Raw genomic sequence first — 19216 nt, 5'->3', positions numbered from 1 at the left:
AAGTCATGGTACAGGCATGGCACAGGTGATGGTATAGGCATGGCATAGGTGATGGTACAGGCGTGGCACAGGTGATGGTACAGGAGATGGTATAGGCATGGCACAGATATGGTATAGGCATGTCACAGGTATGGTACAGGAGATGGTATATGCCCCCTTTCAATGCAGAGACCAGTGTACATGCCCCCTTTCAATGCAGAGACCAGTGTACATGCCCCCTTTCAATGCAGAGACCAGCGTGCGTGCCCCCTTCAATGCAGAGTTCAGCGTGCGTGCCCCCTTCAATGCAATGAACATTGTGCTGTGCCCCCTTCAATGCAATGAACACTGTGCTGTGCCCCCTTCAATGCAGGGTTCAGCGTGCGTGCCCCGTTCAATGCAATGAACACTGTGCTATGCCCCCTTCAATGCAATAAACACTGTGCTGTGCCCCCACAATGCAGAGTTCAGCGTGCATGCCCCCTTCAATGCAACTGTGCTGTGCCCCCTTCAATGCAATGAACAATGTGCTGTGCGCCCTTCAATGCAATAAACACTGTGCTGTGCCCCCTTCAATGCAATAAACACTGTGCTGTGCCCCCTTCAATGCAATGAACAATGTGCTGTTCCCCCACAATGCAGAGTTAGCGTGCATGCCCCCTTCAATGCAACTGTGCTGTGCCCCCTTCAATGCAATGAACAATGTGCTGTTCCCCCACAATGCAGAGTTAGCGTGCATGCCCCCTTCAATGCAACTGTGCTGTGCCCCCTTCAATGCAATGAACACTGTGCTGTGCCCCCACAATGCAGAGTTAGCGTGCATGCCCCCTTCAATGCAACTGTGCTGTGCCCCCTTCAATGCAATAAACACTGTGCTGTGCCCCCTTCAATGCAATGAACACTGTGCTGTGCCCCCTTCAATGCAATAAACACTGTTCTGTGCCCCCTTCAATGCAATAAACACTGTGCTGTGCCCCCTTCAATGCAATGAACACTGTGCTGTGCCCCCACAATGCAGAGTTCAGCGTGCGTGCCCCCTTCAATGCAACTGTGCTGTGCCCCCTTCAATGCAATAAACACTGTGCTGTGCCCCCTTCAATGCAATAAACACTCTGCTGTGCCCCCTTCAATGCAATGAACACTGTGCTGTGCCCCCTTCAATGCAATAAACACTGTTCTGTGCCCCCTTCAATGCAATGAACACTGTGCTGTGCCCCCTTCAATGCAATAAACACTGTTCTGTGCCCCCTTCAATGCAATGAACACTGTGCTATGCCCCCTTCAATCCAATAAACACTGTGCTGTGTCCCCTTCAATGCAATAAACACTGTGCTGTGCCCCCTTCAATGCAATGAACACTGTGCTATGCCCCCTTCAATGCAATAAACACTGTGCTGTGCCCCCTTCAATGCAATTAACACTGTGCTGTGCCCCCTTCAATGCAATAAACACTGTGCTGTGCCCCCTTCAATGCAATGAACACTGTGCTGTGCCCCCTTCAATGCAATAAACACTGTTCTGTGCCCCCTTCAATGTAATGAACACTGTGCTATGCCCCCTTCAATGCAATTAACACTGTGCTGTGCCCCCTTCAATGCAATAAACACTGTGCTGTGCCCCCTTCAATGCAATAAACACTGTGCTGTGCCCCCTTCAATGCAATGAACACTGTGCTATGCCCCCTTCAATGCAATAAACACTGTGCTGTGCCCCTTCAATGCAATAAACACTGTGCTGTGCCCCCTTCAATGCAATGAACACTGTGCTGTGCCCCCACAATGCAATTAACACTGTGCTATGCCCCCTTCAATGCAATAAACACTGTGCTGTGCCCCCTTCAATGCAATAAACACTGTGCTGTGCCCCCTTCAATGCAATAAACAATGTGCTGTGCCCCCTTCAATGCAATGAACACTGTGCTGTGCCCCCACAATGCAGAGTTCAGCGTGCATGCCCCCTTCAATGCAACTGTGCTGTGCCCCCTTCAATGCAATAAACACTGTGCTGTGCCCCCTTCAATGCAATAAACACTGTTCTGTGCCCCCACAATGCAGAGTTCAGCGTGCATGCCCCCTTCAATGCAACTGTGCTGTGCCCCCTTCAATGCAATAAACACTGTGCTGTGCCCCCTTCAATGCAATAAACACTGTTCTGTGCCCCCACAATGCAGAGTTCAGCGTGCGAGCCCCTTTCAATGCAGAGCGCCACAGCATTGTCCCCAATCACTGCAGAGCGCCACAACATTGTCCCCAATCACTGCAGAGCGCCACAGCATTGTCCCCAATGATTGCAGAGTGCGCCACAGCATTGTACCCCAATGATTGCAGAGCGCCACAGCATTGTACCCCAATCACTGCAGAGCGCCACAGCATTGTCCCCCAATGATTGCAGAGCGCCACAGCATTGTCCCCCAATGATTGCAGGGCGCCACAGCATTGTCCCCCAATGATTGCAGAGCGCCACAGCATTGTACCCCAATGATTGCAGAGTGCCACAGCATTGTCCCCCAATGATTGCAGAGCGCCACAGCATTGTCCCCCAATGATTGCAGAGTGCCCACAGCATTGTACCCCAATGGTTGCAGAGCGCCACAGCATTGTCCCCCAATGATTGCAGAGCGCCTCAGCATTGTCCCCCAATGATTTCAGAGCGCCACAGCATTGTCCCCCAATTATTGCAGAGTGCCAGCATTGTACCCCAATGATTGCAGAGCGCCACAGCATTGTACCCCAATTATTGCAGAGTGCCAGCATTGTACCCCAATTATTGCAGAGTGCAAGCATTGTCCCCCAATTATTGCAGAGTGCCACAGCATTGTCCCCCAATGATTGCAGAGCGCCACAGCATTGTCCCCCAATGATTGCAGAGTGCCCACAGCATTGTACCCCAATGGTTGCAGAGCGCCACAGCATTGTCCCCCAATGATTGCAGAGCGCCTCAGCATTGTCCCCCAATGATTTCAGAGCGCCACAGCATTGTCCCCCAATTATTGCAGAGTGCCAGCATTGTACCCCAATGATTGCAGAGTGCCAGCATTGTCCCCCAATGATTGCAGAGCGCCACAGCATTGTACCCCAATTATTGCAGAGTGCCAGCATTGTACCCCAATTATTGCAGAGTGCCAGCATTGTCCCCCAATTATTGCAGAGTGCCACAGCATTGTCCCCCAATTATTGCAGAGTGCCACAGCATTGTCCCCCAATTATTGCAGAGCGCCACAGCATTGTCCCCCAATGATTGCAGAGTGCCACAGCATTGTCCCCCAATGATTGCAGAGCGCCACAGCATTGTCCCCCAATGATTGCAGAGTGCCCACAGCATTGTCCCCCAATGACTGCAGAGCGCCACAGCATTGTCCCCCAATTATTGCAGAGTGCCAGCATTGTACCCCAATGATTGCAGAGCGCCACAGCATTGTACCCCAATTATTGCAGAGTGCCAGCATTGTACCCCAATTATTGCAGAGTGCCAGCATTGTCCCCCAATTATTGCAGAGTGCCACAGCATTGTCCCCCAATGATTGCAGAGCGCCACAGCATTGTCCCCCAATGATTGCAGAGTGCCCACAGCATTGTACCCCAATGGTTGCAGAGCGCCACAGCATTGTCCCCCAATGATTGCAGAGCGCCTCAGCATTGTCCCCCAATGATTTCAGAGCGCCACAGCATTGTCCCCCAATTATTGCAGAGTGCCAGCATTGTACCCCAATGATTGCAGAGTGCCAGCATTGTCCCCCAATGATTGCAGAGCGCCACAGCATTGTACCCCAATTATTGCAGAGTGCCAGCATTGTACCCCAATTATTGCAGAGTGCCAGCATTGTCCCCCAATTATTGCAGAGTGCCACAGCATTGTCCCCCAATTATTGCAGAGCGCCACAGCATTGTCCCCCAATGATTGCAGAGTGCCACAGCATTGTCCCCCAATGATTGCAGAGCGCCACAGCATTGTCCCCCAATGATTGCAGAGTGCCCACAGCATTGTCCCCCAATGACTGCAGAGCGCCACAGCATTGTACCCCAATTATTGCAGAGTGCCAGCATTGTCCCCCAATGATTGCAGAGCGCCACAGATTTGTCCCCCAATGATTGCAGAGTGCCAGCATTGTCCCCCAATGATTGCAGAGCGCCAGCATTGTCCCCCAATGATTGCAGAGTGCCAGCATTGTCCCCCAATGATTGCAGAGTGCCAGCATTGTCCCCAATGATTGCAGAGTGCCAGCATTGTACCCCAATGATTGCAGAGCGCCACAGATTTTTCCCCCAATTATTGCAGAGTGCCAGCATTGTCCCCCAATGATTGCAGAGCGCCAGCATTGTCCCCCAATGATTGCAGAGTGCCAGCATTGTCCCCCAATGATTGCAGAGCGCCAGCATTGTCCCCCAATGATTGCAGAGTGCCAGCATTGTCCCCCAATGATTGCAGAGCGCCACAGCATTGTCCCCCAATGATTGCAGAGTGCCAGCATTGTACCCCAATGATTGCAGAGTGCCAGCATTGTACCCCAATGATTGCAGAGTGCCCACAGCATTGTACCCCAATCAATGCAGAGACCAGCGTGCGTGCTCCCTTCAAACTTACCTGGCGGCGGCGCGGCTCAGCTTCTTCCTCCTCTTCTGCGGCGGGTCCTTCTCCCTCGTCTCGGCGGCGGGAACCGGTGGGCGGCCTCTCCTCTTCTCTGAGCGGCGGTGACGGTGAGTGACTGACGCACGCACCGGCACCGCCCCCATTGCGACGTCAGTGATATCCTGGATGATGATTGGTCCAGGCTGAAGACTGGACCAATCACAGCCAGGATATCACGAAGGTGGGGGTGGCCAAGTGCTCTTTCCTGCGCCCAGGTTACCCCCCCCTCCAGAAGGCAGCCAATCGGCTCCTCTTCTGGGTCGTAAACCCCACCCCCCCTTTAGCCACCACATTGGCCGGCGAACCGATTTTTTTTCCCGAACTTTATTGTTTTTTTTTTTTTTTCAGGGGGGGCGGTGCCCTGGCGCCCCCTATGCACGGGCCGCCACTGCCTATTACGGAGCACAAATTCTTTAACCTCCTGTTGCTGAGTTTTGGACAGAGTCTCCGCTATCCCAACTTCAGGGACCGCCAGGTTAAATGGAGCAGAAAATCGGGTAGTCTTAGCGACCAAGGACTCTCTATCCTTCCATGGTTTCAACAAGTTCACGTGATAGAGCTGCTCAGGTTTTCGTCTTCCCGGTTGGCTAATTTTATAATTCCCCGCCCCCATTCTCTCCAACACTTCATAGGGACCCTGCCATTTGGCTAGGAATTTACTTTCGACCGTGGGGACCAGCACCAACACCCTATCACCAGGTGCAAAAGAACGGACCTGGGCCCCACGATTGTAAATCCTTTGTTGAGCCAACTGGGCTTGGGCTAAATGCACCTTCACAATCGGCATCACTTGGGCAATTCTATCTTGCATTTGTGCCACATGTTCAATCACACTTCGATGAGGCGAACTCTCCCGTGTTTCCCTGGCAATGTCCAGTAGGCCCCGGGGGTGCCTCCCATACAGTAGCTCAAACGGAGAGAACCCTGTGGATGATTGGGGAACCTCTCTTATGGCAAACATCAGATAAGGGAGCAGATAATCCCAATTATTTCCGTCTTTATCCACCACCTTCCTCAACATTTGTTTTAAAGTTTTATTAAACCTCTCCACTAACCCGTCTGTTTGAGGGTGATATACTGATGTATGGAATTGGGTCACTTTCAGGAGTTTAAAAAGTTCTCTGGTCACCCTAGACATAAACGGGGTGCCCTGGTCAGTTAGGACTTCCTTAGGAAGACCCACACGGCTGAAAACCTTAAATAACTCCTTGGCAATGGTTTTAGCAGAGGTATTTCGGAGAGGAATTGCTTCTGGGTAACGGGTGGCATAGTCCATTATTACCAAGATGTGCTGGTGCCCTCTAGTGGACTTCAGTAAGGGGCCAACCAAGTCCATGGCGATCCTCTCAAAAGGGACCTCGACAATGGGCAGGGGTACCAACGGACTGCGGAAATGTGGCGTGGGTGCAGTAATCTGACACACTGGATAGGAAGAGCAGTACAATTCCACTTCCTCAGTGATCCCAGGCCAATAAAACCTCTGGGTGATTCTCTCCCGGGTTTTTTCTGCTCCCAAATGTCCCCCAAGAATGTGCCCATGGGCCAGTTCCAAAACCATCTTGCGGTACGGTTTAGGCACTACCAGTTGCTCAAGGGTGTCCTCTATCCTCTTTGACACTCGATATAACAGATCCCTTTCAATAATGAAGTAAGGGAGGTCAATCCTCTCGTCAGGGTTAACTAACTCCCCATCTATCTTCACTACATTCTCCCGGGCTCTTAGCAATGTGGGGTCCCTCAATTGCTCAGTGATAAAATTTTCTCGGTGCACCTCGAGGTCATCAAACCCTATCGGCCGCTGTTCCTCTTCTGAGGTAGCAGGCTCCTCCCTAGGTACTGGTGTTTTCCCTGCTAAGACTGAGAATGGAAACTCAGGAGAATCCTCACAGTTAGAGGATTCTGGAGTAGATGTTTCAGGCTCAGAAGAACCACCTACTGGGGAATCTGGGCAATCCCAGAGTTCCCAGAACTTTGGGAAATCCCTTCCCATAATGGCGTCATGTGGCAGTTTGGGAACTAAACCCACTTGGTGACACAAGTTACCGAAGGAGGTTTCAAAGGGAAACCGTAGTCACCGGATATTCTCGAGTGTCCCCATGTACACAAACTACAGCCATTTTCCTAGGATGTAAGTTTTTCCCACCACTAAATCACTTTTCACTAAGGTGACCAGGCCACCTGAATCCAACAATACCACAACATCTTTACCATCTAAACACATTCTATATAAAGGTTTCTCATTCCCCTTTACTGCAGTGCATGTGGTTGCAAAAAGGGACTGTCGTCTCTCTGTCAGAAAGTCACACTGCATGGGTTCATCACCCACTGAGCAAACTGCTGCTACATGTCCCTCTTCCCAGCAACGGTAACAAATCAACCTTCTGGTCCTCTCCTGTGGGATGGGTCTTCCAGGCCGCTCTCGCCAAACATTAGCAGTAGTCCCGATAATACATCTAGTTGGTCCCTCTCTCCACCCCCATCCCTTGATGCAGTCTTTCCTATAGGTGGGGAGGGTCTGGTCTTGGGGTGAAAAGTCTGTGCGTCTCTGGGGAAAGAGGCCAAATTCTCTGTTGTTAGGTACCTTTCAACCAGGTCTACTAGTTTGTCTGCGGTTTCCGGACCACCATGGCTCACCCATTTCTGCAGGGTGTTAGGAAGAGACCTAAGAAATTTGTCCATGACTACTCGCTCCAAAATTTTTGGTCTGGACAGAATTTCTGGCTGCAGCCATTTCCTAGCCAAATGGATGAGGTCATTCATCTGCGACCGAGGTGGTTTCCTCAGCTGATAACTCCAATTGTGGACCCGCTGAGCACGGACATCCAAGGTTACCCCAAAACGTGCCAATATTTCCCTTTTTAATCGATCATAGTTTATTTTTTTGCATCTGCAAGCTACAAATCAAAATATGCCTTTTGGGCTTCTCCAGATAATAGGGGGGCCACTAGTCTAGCCCACTGTTCTTTAGGCCAACTCTCTTTCTCCGCTGTTCTTTCAAACGTGGTCAGAAACATCTCAGGGTCATCATCTGCAGTCATCTTTGGCAATAAAGTGGCTTACCCGAAAAGTCGGTATGTTACTGGCCTGACTCCCAGCCTCGGTCTGCTGTCTCTGAAGCTGTTTCACGATGGCCTCCATTTGCTGCTGGTGTCTCTGTTCCAAGCCTTCAATGCTCTCTTGGTGAGCCTGTTGTTGAGCTGCAAGGCTCCGCTGAAAACCCGCATTTGTCTGCTGTTGATTTGCATTTGCTATAGCCAGTTGTCTCAGTATCTCCTCCATTTTGGGTTTACTTTAACTGCCCGCGGCACTCCACCATGTGTAAGGGGTTTGCTTGGTAGCGGGTGTGGGTGACCCCCTGTGTGGGTTTGTTACACAGAGAGACAGCCGAGGAGTGGTTGAAAACAAGGGTCTATGGTTTATTCTTCCAATTTGCTGGAAACAAGTGCAAGCATCCAAACAGCATAAATCAAACAAAACATAAAATAAACCCTGGCCACTTGGGGCGTCTACCTTCACAACACAGGAACCTACCTATGGAGTCTGTCACAACCTACTGCTGGGCAGACACTGCTGGTCCTACAGCAGAAAAAACAATAGTCTATTTGTTTTTCTTTTCACACAGAAAAAGTCCACCACCTCACCTTCAGAAGTCTTTCTCATATATTCTCGATTGTCACACGGATCCTCCTCCTGGCCAATCAGAAAGCGGGTCCGAGACCCATTTCCTGATTGGCCGAAAGGCAAAATTTCCCATTGGCCAAGGAGGAGGACTCGGGAGACGCGGAGAACTGAGGAGAAGCCGCCGCTGCATCAGGTAAGTGCATGCTGGTCTCTCTGCACGCTGTGCTAACTCTGCATTGAAGGGGGCATGCTGTGGGCGCTCTGCATTGAAGGGGGCACGCTGTGGGCGCTCTGCATTGAAGGGGGCATGCTGTGGGCACTCTTCATTGAAGGGGGCACGCTGTGGGCGCTCTGCATTGAAAGGGGGCATGCTGTGGGCGCTCTGCATTGAAGGGGGCATGATGTGGGTGCTCTGCATTGAAGGGGGCACGCTGTGGGTGCTCTGCATTGAAGGTGACACGCTGTGGACGCTCTGCATTGAAGGGGACACGCTGTGGGCGCTCTGCATTGAAGGGGGCACGCTGTGGGTGCTCTGCATTGAAGGGGGCACGCTGTGGGCGCTCTGCATTGAAGGGGGCATGCTGTGGGCATGAGCACTCTGTGTTTGCTAGTGTCTTCAATCAGTGGCTCTTTACCATGTGATAAGCTGTGTCCAATCACAGCTGATCCCAATGTCAGCAGAAGCCGGTTAATGGCTCTCTTCAACGCTCCTTCTCATGCTGTCAGCGTGTGGAGGAGAGGAGAAAAGAGCCAATAAACGTCTTCTGCAAAAGTGCTGCCAATCTGTGTCCACCACTGCTGCCAATCTGTGTCCACCACTGCTGACAATTAGTGCCCACCACTGCTGCCAATCAGTGCCCAGCAGTGCCTCCTCATCAATGTCACCTATCAATGCCGCCTATCAGTGCCTTTAGGTGTCGCCTACCAGCGCCCATCAGTGCCCATCAGTACCACATATCAGTGCCACCTATCAGTGCCCATTAGTGTTGCCTATCGGTGCAGCCTCATCAGTGCCTCTTCATCAGTGCTCACCAGTGCCGCCTCATCAATGGCTGTCAGTGCAGTCTATCAGTGCCCATCAATGTCCAGCAATGCCCATAAGGGCCACCGCATTAAGGGCTGTCAGTGCAGCCTATCAGTGACCATCAATGTCCAGCAGTGTCGCCTATCAGTGTCCATCAGTACAGCCTCATCAGTGCACATCAGTGAAGGAGAGAAATTACCTGTTTGCAACATTTTATAACAAACTATGAAAAATATGAGCATCCCGACCTCTCCAAGTACGTCAAAAACTCTCCGGAACTGGTGTTCCGAAGAGCCACATCTATACGTGATCGTTTGATCACCAGCCACTATGGGAAACATACTACTGATGTAAAAAACCCAATGGGAACATATGCCTGTGGACATTGTTCTAGATGCCCTTGGATTAGGGAAGGTACTGTCACCTCCCTACCCAATGGTCAATCACACAGACTCAATGGACATGCTAACTGCTCCACACGTGGAGAAGTCTACCTCATGCAGTGTCAGTGCTCTGCTTTTTATATAGGTAAAACCATCCGTGAACTAGGTCATAGAATAGGGGACCATATTTACTATTCAGAAGGGGGCAAGATATTAACCCCTGTTACACGCCATATAGGCCTACGACACAGATATAATAACACATGTGTATCTTTTAGAGTTTTGGAAATAATTCCCCCAGACCCCAGAGGGGGTAATTGGGATCGACGTATCCTTCAACGAGAAACAATTTGGATTGAGAGGCTTAATGCCCTCTCATATCCAGGTTTGAATGAGGCACACTCCTACAAATCATTCCTATAGATCTATGTTTGATAGCTTGAATTTCTTTCCCTTTCCCTCCCCCCATATTCTATTCCCTTTGTTCCCCCCCCCCTTCCCGCCCCCACTCCTTCCCTCTCTCCTCCCCTTCCGCCTCCTAACCCCCCTTTTTTCCTTTTTCCCTTCTACCCCTTCCTGTCCTACCCTGTCTTTACAATTGATCCATTAACTACGATACATAAGAATTTGATCCCGATTGCGGGAGGCATCAAGTTCTTTATTTGGGAGCATCTCTCTCCCAGAATGTAATGATCATTTTTTCCTTTTTATGTTAATATATTGATCATGTTCAATTATGTTGCTCTGTCTTCCACATGATAACAACATTATTTCTTCTTTATGGTTTATACTTACACATGTCAAATGTACTACTATGTATGTTAATGTTTGTATAACTCTTTGTTATTTATATACTGTATATTTGTGGTTATAGAGGTGTAGCGCCATTTCATTACTACCCCTTGTTATCCCCTAACGAGCAGTCTTGACTGTTTCCATCCCCACCCTCGGGTGGGAGGATCGTATTGGGTGTTCCCCACTGGCGGGCATGTGACGCCCGTCTGGGTATACATTCAATATGTGTCCCTGAGCGGGGGTGTTGTGTCCTCGTCCCGATGTTGCTGACAGTCACTGCTCCTCCGGTGATTTGCCTCTCGTCGGCACTCGGGCACACCCCCCTGCTATGCGCAGAACGTCACTTCCGGCGCATCCCGATGTGCCGAACGTGCACATGCGCATTCGGTGCGTCTGCCCCGAGCACGGCTATGACGTGGCCGGCTGATTACCGACCCAGCTGTGTTTGGGGTGGAGCGGTCCTCCTTATAGGCGCCATTCCTACATGGACATTCACACGGCTACGGGTCACCGGACTGTTTGGAGTGTCAGGTAATTATACTCTGTGCTCGATTATACCGAGATTCCTCTATACCCACTTCGCCTATTTCTATTACAAGCTCGATCACCCTTATCCCCTGGTATGTTAAGGCACTCACTGTTTTGGCTTCTGACACTTTCAACACTATTCTCCCTCAATACCTTCCCTTGTCACTCTAGCCACTTCATATCTTCATCTTGCCTTCACATCCTGCACGTCCTCACTTCCTTCACATTAACTTACCGGTGACGATCCTTTCCTTTGGTCTTGTTTTTTGGTGCTGGGTTGTTTGCAGCATGGTTGTTTTCCATCACATTTTGATCAACTTGGTGGATTTATTTCTCCTTATACACTACCCTTTCTTTAATATTCTAAACACTGTGTTTTTCTTTCATGGACACAGGGTCCTTGGACCTAATATTGATCCATTTTCCTCACTCACCAGTTCCGGCTATTCCAGCAGCCACCCCCTAGCCGTGTCATTAGACACTACAGGGGACATACACAAGCATATTGACATTTTGGTAAGTCCTCCTCTTTGTGGAGTTGGTCTATACCAATACTCAATTATATTACCAAATCTATACTACATATATCTCTTTTACTACCCAGAATACATTATATTCATCATCTTGATTTGGACTCCTGTTTGGACTGGACTGCTCCCATGTCCGCCGTGGGGGTATCCACCCTAGTTGCGATCCCCTTTGTGTCTACCTGCTTTTAGAGTTGGCCCTATACAGGTGGGTTATATGAATTCTGGCGCTCACCTCTTTTTGACCTATATATATTGCTCAATGAGATGTATCTTGTTAAACCTGCCATATAGATGTGTATTGATTTAGTTTTTTTCTCATTACTTGTAGTAGCAATTGTTGATACCTATACCCACGTTGTTTGCCCCTGAGGAAGCGGTTACCCACGAAACATGTCGGGCTGGGCTCATGTATAGGCACCCATGTCCAATACACGTATTACCTACCAGCTATACCACCTCTGGCATAGGTCTGTATTGGACAGTGTGATCTACACCACCCCTTCGTGGATATTATGCTCATTTGAGCCTTTGTTGCATGCTACTGTATGATATATTGTCAATTGTTTTCTGTCTTGCATTATTATCTGTGTTTGCTAACACGATAATAATTTTTTAATGCCTAATTTTTTGCTCTAATAAAGTTTGTTCAAGATTTTATATATGTCTGATATTTGCTATTGGTCTTGATGACAGTATCCCTATAAAAGTCCCCTTGGCCCCCTCCCTTCCTTTTCTCCTTTAAACTATGAAAAAGTTTTCTTTTATTTTTATTTTCGGTTTTTATTAATTTTTTTTTATCAAAAAATAAAAAACCCAGCAGTGATTAAATACCACCAAATTTTGGGTACAGTGTTTCTTGACCAGCGAAATTGTCATTCAAAGTGTAACATGTGCTGAAAGCTGAAAATTGGCCTGGTCAGTGAAGGTGTCTTGTAGGCAAGTGGTTAAATACAGCAGTATTTTCTTAAAATAGAATACATGTGCTTAGGGCAGTGATGGCGAACCTTGGCACCCCAGATGCTTTGGAACTACATTTTCCATGATACTCAACTACACTGCAGAGTACATGATCATCATGGGAAATATAGTTCCAAAACATCTGGGGTGCCAAGGTTCGCCATCACTGGCTTAGGGGGGTAAGGTGTTTAATACTGATTTAGAGGAAGGGACTCAGGGAGTGCTAAAAGTCCACAAGTTAGGGGGCGCAAACTACTTGCCCTGCCCAGGACGCTGACAACCCATGCTATGCCACTGGTAGGGTTATATAGTGCTACCTACAGAAGTAGGACACTGGGCAGGAAAGAACATAGCACTGCCTATGGGTAGTCCCCGCTGGGATAAATTTCCCTCTTAGCTATAGGCAATCCAATTCTTCTGCCTAGTGTTTAACCACTTCCATACAGAGCAGTTAGACCCTCTTCCTGCCCAGACCAATTTTCAGCTTTCAGCACTCTCACACTTTGAATGACAATTGCTCAGTCATGCTACACTGTAACCAAACAAAATTTTTATCATTTTTTTCACACAAATAGAGCTTTCTTTTGGTGGTATTTTCTCACAACTGGGGTTTTTTTTTTCGTGATATAAGCAAAAAAAGAGCAAAAATTTTGAAAAAAAAAAACACTTTTTTTTAGTTTCTATTATAACATTTTGCAAAAAAATAATTTTTCTTCATACATTTGGGCCAAAATTTATAATACTACATATCTCTGGTAAAATTAACCCAAATTAGTGTATATTATTTAGTCTGTGTGAAAGTTATTTAGTCTAGAAGCTATGGTACCAATTGCTGAAAATTGATCACACCAGATGTACTGATGGCCTATCTCATTTCTTGAGGCCCTGAAATGTAAGGACAGTACAAATACCCCCCAAATGACCCTTTTTTGTAAAGTAGACAGTCCAAGGTATTTAGTAAGAGGCATGGTAAGTTTTTTGAAGTTATAATTTTTTCCCACAATTCTTGGGAAAATTAAGAAAAACATTTTTTTTCCTTTTTTTCCCATAAAGTTGTCAATTTATAAGCCATTTCTAAAACATAGCATGTACACAGCAAAAATGACACCCCAAAATACATTCTGCTACTCCTTCTGAGTATGGTGATACCACATGTGTGAGACTTTTACCTGGCCACAAAAAGAGACTCCACATTCAAGTAGCACCTTCAGGCATTCTAGGAGCATAAATAAACATAAAACTTTCTTACTACCTATCACAATTTTGAAGGCCCTAGAGCACCAATACAATGAAAAAGTCCACAAAATGACCCCATTTTGGAAAGCAAACACTCCAACATATATTCTATAAAGGCATTATGGGTCGTTTGAACATGTCATTTTTTTGCACAAGTTTTTGGAAAATGTGGGAAAAAAATGAAAACATTTTTTTTTTTTTTTACACAAAGTTGTCAATTTATAGGATATTCCTAACACATAGCATGTACACAGCAAAAATGACACCCCAAAATACATTCTGCCACTCCTCCTGAGTATAGCAATACCACATGTGTGAGACTTTTTCATATAGAGCCATATAGAGGGGTCCAACATCCAAGGAGCACCATCATGCATCCTAGCCACTTGCCTAGGCCTATTTTTGACATTTGGTGTTTACAAGCTAAAATCAGTTGTTTTTGCTAGAAAACTACTTAGAACCCCCAAACATTATATATTTTTTTAGCAGAGACCCTAGAGAATAAAATGGAGAATATTGCAATATTTTTTATCACACCGTATTTGCGCAGCGGTCTTCCAAACGCATTTTTTTTAGGAAAAAAAAATCACTTTTTTTAATGAAAAAATAAGAAACCAGTAAAGTTAGCCCAATTTTTTTCCATAATGTGAACGATAATGTTACGCCGAGTAAATAGATACCCAACATGTCATGCTTCAAAATTGCGCACGCTCACGGAATGGCGACAAACTTTGGTACTTAAAAATCCCCATAGGCGACAATTTAAAAATTTCTACAGGTTGCCATCTTAGAGTTACAGAGGAGGTCTAGGGCTCAAATTATTCCTCTTGCTCTAACGATCGCGGCGATACCTCACATGTGTGGTTTGAACACCGTTTACATATGTGGATGGGGTTTCCGTATGCGTTCGCTTCTACGCGCAAGCTCACGGGGACAGGGCGCTTAAATTTTTTTTTTACTATTTATTTTATTTATTATTTTTACACCGTTTAAAAAAAAATTGATCATTTTTATTTCTATTACAAGGAATGTAAACATTCCGTAAGCAGAGAGCTGGCTACAGTGTCAGTCACTGGCTATCTGTTCTGCCCCCTGCACTCACTGAAGCACTGGGCAGTGGAGGGGGCAGGAGCTACTGGCCAAGGCCAAGGAGTAAAATTAATTACGCAGCAGGAGTTGAAAGTTATCCTATGTAACCCTGTTATGATCTAGTTTCAGTAGGACATTACTCCCAACTTCCTGAGATGGGCAAGAAAGACGCCTTTCAGGAAAAAGCTTTTAGACAAAAACACACCCTTGCAACACTCTTCATGACTTAAAGAAATATTATACAAAAAATAATTGATTAAACCATTTTTTCACCAATACTTTTCCTTTATCCTGACTTGTCAAAATTTCTAATAATGAAATGATAACGCAATCAATTAGGGCTGAATGCTGGGAATTGTACACGAGGGGACAATCAAATGCCCCATTCTAATGTTTTCATAAAGTAAGGTTGTCCCATGTGTTCACAGGTCCCTTAGCTGCAATCTCCAAATTAATGATGAGTGGATTGATGTGCCTAAATGAGAATTTGACCTGGAATGGGCCCTTTTGCAGTAGATAAATGTTTGTAATGCGTCTCTGGCCTTATTTACATTGACTTAAATTTGTGAACGAACAATGTGCACAGAAATCATTTACAAAAATGTAGAAGAACTAACCAAGCTTCAAGCAGCTTTCGGCCTTCAGAGCACCCTTTAGCTACAGTTTTGGGGCACTAACTTACATTCAGCAGCAGTGGCTCGGGTTTACTCGCACAGTACTTCAGAATTTGTTCAGCCAGCCGAGACCCTCTTGTTGCACTGCTGGTCTCTACTGTCCGCACTGGTTGCTAGAATCACCTGCCACCTGGCGTCTAGCAACCAGTGACGTCACGAGGAGGAGAGCGAGGCTGAGGCCGAGGACCCAGTATTCAGAGTGGAGTAGGATTTAACTTCTTCCTCCTCCATGCCTAGTGAATTTTGGCTCCCCCCACCTCCTCCATCCATCTTCCCCAGCGCGGCTGCAAGCGCCTCTCAGAGCCTGAGGAAAGGGAACTGTGCCAGGATTAACTTCAAACAAGTAATTTCACAGTAAATAGTTAAATAATAAATTAGTATGTTATAACATATAGCATAATAATATATTATTTTGCTTGATTAAAAAAGTACCTTTTCAGCAGCAGCAGATTCTCCCTCTTAACTGTGTGAGAAAAACCTAGAATTATGGGTAAACCTTATACCCATAAACCCATGTTTTTTCCTTATAGTTAAGAGGGCTGGGGCTGGAAGGGAGCATTTGTCTTTTAGACACATGCCTCCTTCTATGACAGTGCAGTGAGAGGAGAGCCTCCACTGCAGCATTTTTATTGGACAGCTTGGACCAATGGTGCCTTACCATTGGTCCAGGGCTCCAAGCTGTCCATTGAGCTCAGTGCCTCTGACAAGAAATCAGAGTCACTGTGAGCTCATCCTCTCAGACTGCTGCAAACAGTTTCTGACAGGTTACGCAAGAAACCCAGTATCTCTGGAACCATAGAAGTTGGAGCCCCAAATTTTGACCAGTGGTGGGGTAGGATTTCGGGTACAGGTCTCGGTGACCCTAGGTTGCCGAGCTATGACCCTCAAAGCTCGATTTTTTTTTTTAATGTTAATGACAGGTGAGGTTCTGCCTCCCCTGCCTCCTCTGACTGCACGTCGTCCCTGGTTGAGAAATGCTTTATTGCTGCTGTTGTAGAGTATCCTGATCAATTTTGTTGTATGTATACAATGACAATAAAGTGTATTACCCTTATATTATCCTTATTATCTCACCATGTTTAGAAATTGTAGTTGGCTGTAGGTCGCATCAAAAAAATTTTTTTTTTTGGGCGCAAAAGCATCTAAAAACTTTCTGGCATGTTTGCTTCTCTCTAATACACTTATTTATTATATGCTAATTCATACAGCCATAATTTATGATTTCAGTAATGACTCTAAAGACAGTTAAGCCCCGTACACACGTACCGATCGTCGTCATACAAACGTCGGCGGACGAAAGATCTGCCGATTGTACGCGTGTTAGTATGGTGCCTCCGACAGCTGTCTGCGCACATTCTGCGGACAAGAGTCTTTCTTGCAAACATGAAAATTTTTGTATGCGGACACCAGAACGGACTGGACTTGTTCGCCAGTCAGTACAGAAATCAGCCGACAGACCGCAGATTTGCAAGACTGGGCATGCTCAGAAAATAAAAAACACAGGGAAAGTTAACCATTACATGACATCACTTCTGCAGTCAGCTGAAGTCTGCGGACAAAATTCTTGTGCTGTCTTTGCACTTTTCAACAGACACCGACATCCCGGGGAGAAAAGACGAACGTTTGTATGACGACGATCGGTACGTGTGTACGGGGCTTTAGACATCTTTTTGGAATTGTGGAGTTTTGCACGTTAAAGGGGTAGTAAAACCGCCATCCTTTTTTTTTTTTTTTGTTTTTTGTAAAGTGCAGGTTCACTTCAATATACATTTTTTGTAATTTAGTGCAGCTTTAAAGCAACCAGAATGCACCTACAACCCAGCCAAAATTGCTATTTGTATGCCTGTAATAGGTAAGCAAATATAGGTAAGCAAATATTGCAAGGAAAGCTAAGTTGCAGAGCAGTCCAATGGATTGCACAGGAAAAAAATGCACGTGCTAATGCTTTCTAGAAATAGTGTATCAGCCCTACTTAATCACTTCCATACTGGGCCAATTCTGGCACTACATGTAAAAACCATCATGTTTTTGCTGGAAAATTACTCAGAACCCCAAAACATTGTATATGTTTTTTTTTTTTAGCAGAGACCCTATTGAATAAAATGGCAGTCATTGCAACGTTTTATGACACACAGTATTTGCGCAGGAATTTTTCGAATGCGTTTGTTTTGGAAAAAAAGCAGTTTCATGAATTAAAAAAACAAAAAAAAACGCTAAAGTTAGCCTAATATTTTTGTATAATGTGAAAGAAGATGTTACGCATCCCCTGCAACAAAAATGTAATCTTTTGGTAAGATACTCCCAATAGGAAAATAACATCTAAAGGGATGCAGACCCTGCAACTAGAGCCCTGATTCTGCAGCAGCTGGTTGACAATTATGAAACCACTCCCATTAGACTCACTCAGGGGCCCAGAGGAACAAACAGGGATTTCTTCAGAATAACAAAAGGTAGGAATCTGCAACAAAGTTTGTTAAAATCCTTGCAATGTACATTGAACACCCAAAGGGGAATGTTTTTTCTCAACAACGCTTTAAATTCTCTTTCAGAGATAAAATGCAAAATGACTTACCTGTAAAAGCATGAAGAATGGCCAGTATACAGGCTGTGAGCAGTAGAAACAGTGACTTTGGTGCCATTGAGTGTGATTTTTTTTCTTTAAGCACCCTATAATAAGAGGGCACAGAATTTGGTAGGATGACCCTCCTATGTGTTTACAGGACTCCTCTCTGTCACCAGCACCAGTTTAAATACTTTGTCATCCCCCGCACAGCTCTACTCTCTTATCCCCTGCAGACCCTCCCTCTGGAGAAAAAAAAAGTATTTTTGCAATGAAGCAACACAGGGAAGTGTTTGACAAACACTAGAACATTATGCAAGCTAAATTCTTCTGGAAGCGCTAGTTGAATGGCTGACTTCTGTGGAACTATAAACATTCAGTTTTTAGGAATCAGACAAAAGTTTGAAATCCCCTTATCTGTACGTGTTCCAGGTCAATGACTCAATAGGGTGGATTTACTAAAACTGAAGAGTGATAAATCTGGTGCTGTTCTGCATATAAACCAATCAGCTTCCAGTTTTTTATTTTTGTCAAAGCAGAGTTCCACCCAAAAGTGGAACTTCCCCTCATCTGCTCCCCCCCCCCCCACCTCTGGTGGCACATTTGGCACCTTTCAGGGGAACGGATACCTGTTTTTGACAGCACCGTCCCCTATCTCCTTTTCCCACCACCGAGCCAATGAGAATGCGTAGCAAGGTAGGGGACCAGCTGTGAAGCCGAAAGGCTTCATTGCCGGTTTCCCATAGAGTGAATGGCAGCGGCAGCAACCGGCAGCAGATCCAAAAATCAGCTGGGGTGCTGACATTGCGGGCTCTCTGGACAGGTAAGTGTCTATATATTAAAAGTCAGCAGCTACAGTATTTGTAGCTGCTGACGTAGATATTTTTTTTTCACAGCTGGAACACCACTTTCATTGAACAAATTGAAGTTAGAAGCTGATTGGCTACCATGTACAGCTGCACCAGATTTTGTACTCTCAGGTTTTAGTAAATCAATCCCAAAGTGTCCAACCCAAAGCGCCACTAGGAAGCTTGGCAACTAAAATTTTCGGGAGAGGTGCAAAGTAATGAGGTCGCGCATTGTACATATACATAGCATAGTTACACTTGCATAAAAATATCGAAATGTCTCGACCCTTAAAACAGAAGTATGGGGTTAACTTTTTTTTTCCAGAATCATACTTACCTAGCTCCCCCCCGGCACCTCTAAGACTA

General features: G+C 46.2%; 1 protein-coding gene across 1 annotated transcript in view; it reads right to left on the bottom strand.

Annotated features, from left to right (window-relative positions):
• CFP (complement factor properdin) overlaps positions 1–18217 on the bottom strand; it is a 105204-nt gene extending 86987 nt beyond the window's left edge. The window contains exon 1 of the mRNA XM_082262994.1: positions 18015–18217. Within this exon, the coding sequence (XP_082119120.1) occupies positions 18015–18081 (67 nt within the window). The 5' untranslated portion in view covers positions 18082–18217. The remainder of the gene's footprint in view (positions 1–18014) is intronic.
• Positions 18218–19216: the final 999 nt, after the last annotated feature.

The sequence above is a fragment of the Pelophylax lessonae genome (assembly GCF_965119305.1).
Source record: "Pelophylax lessonae genome assembly, chromosome: 7".
NCBI lineage: Eukaryota > Metazoa > Chordata > Amphibia > Anura > Ranidae > Pelophylax > Pelophylax lessonae.
Note: the sequence above shows the minus strand (reverse complement) of the source record. Positions and strands in the feature narration are given on the sequence as shown.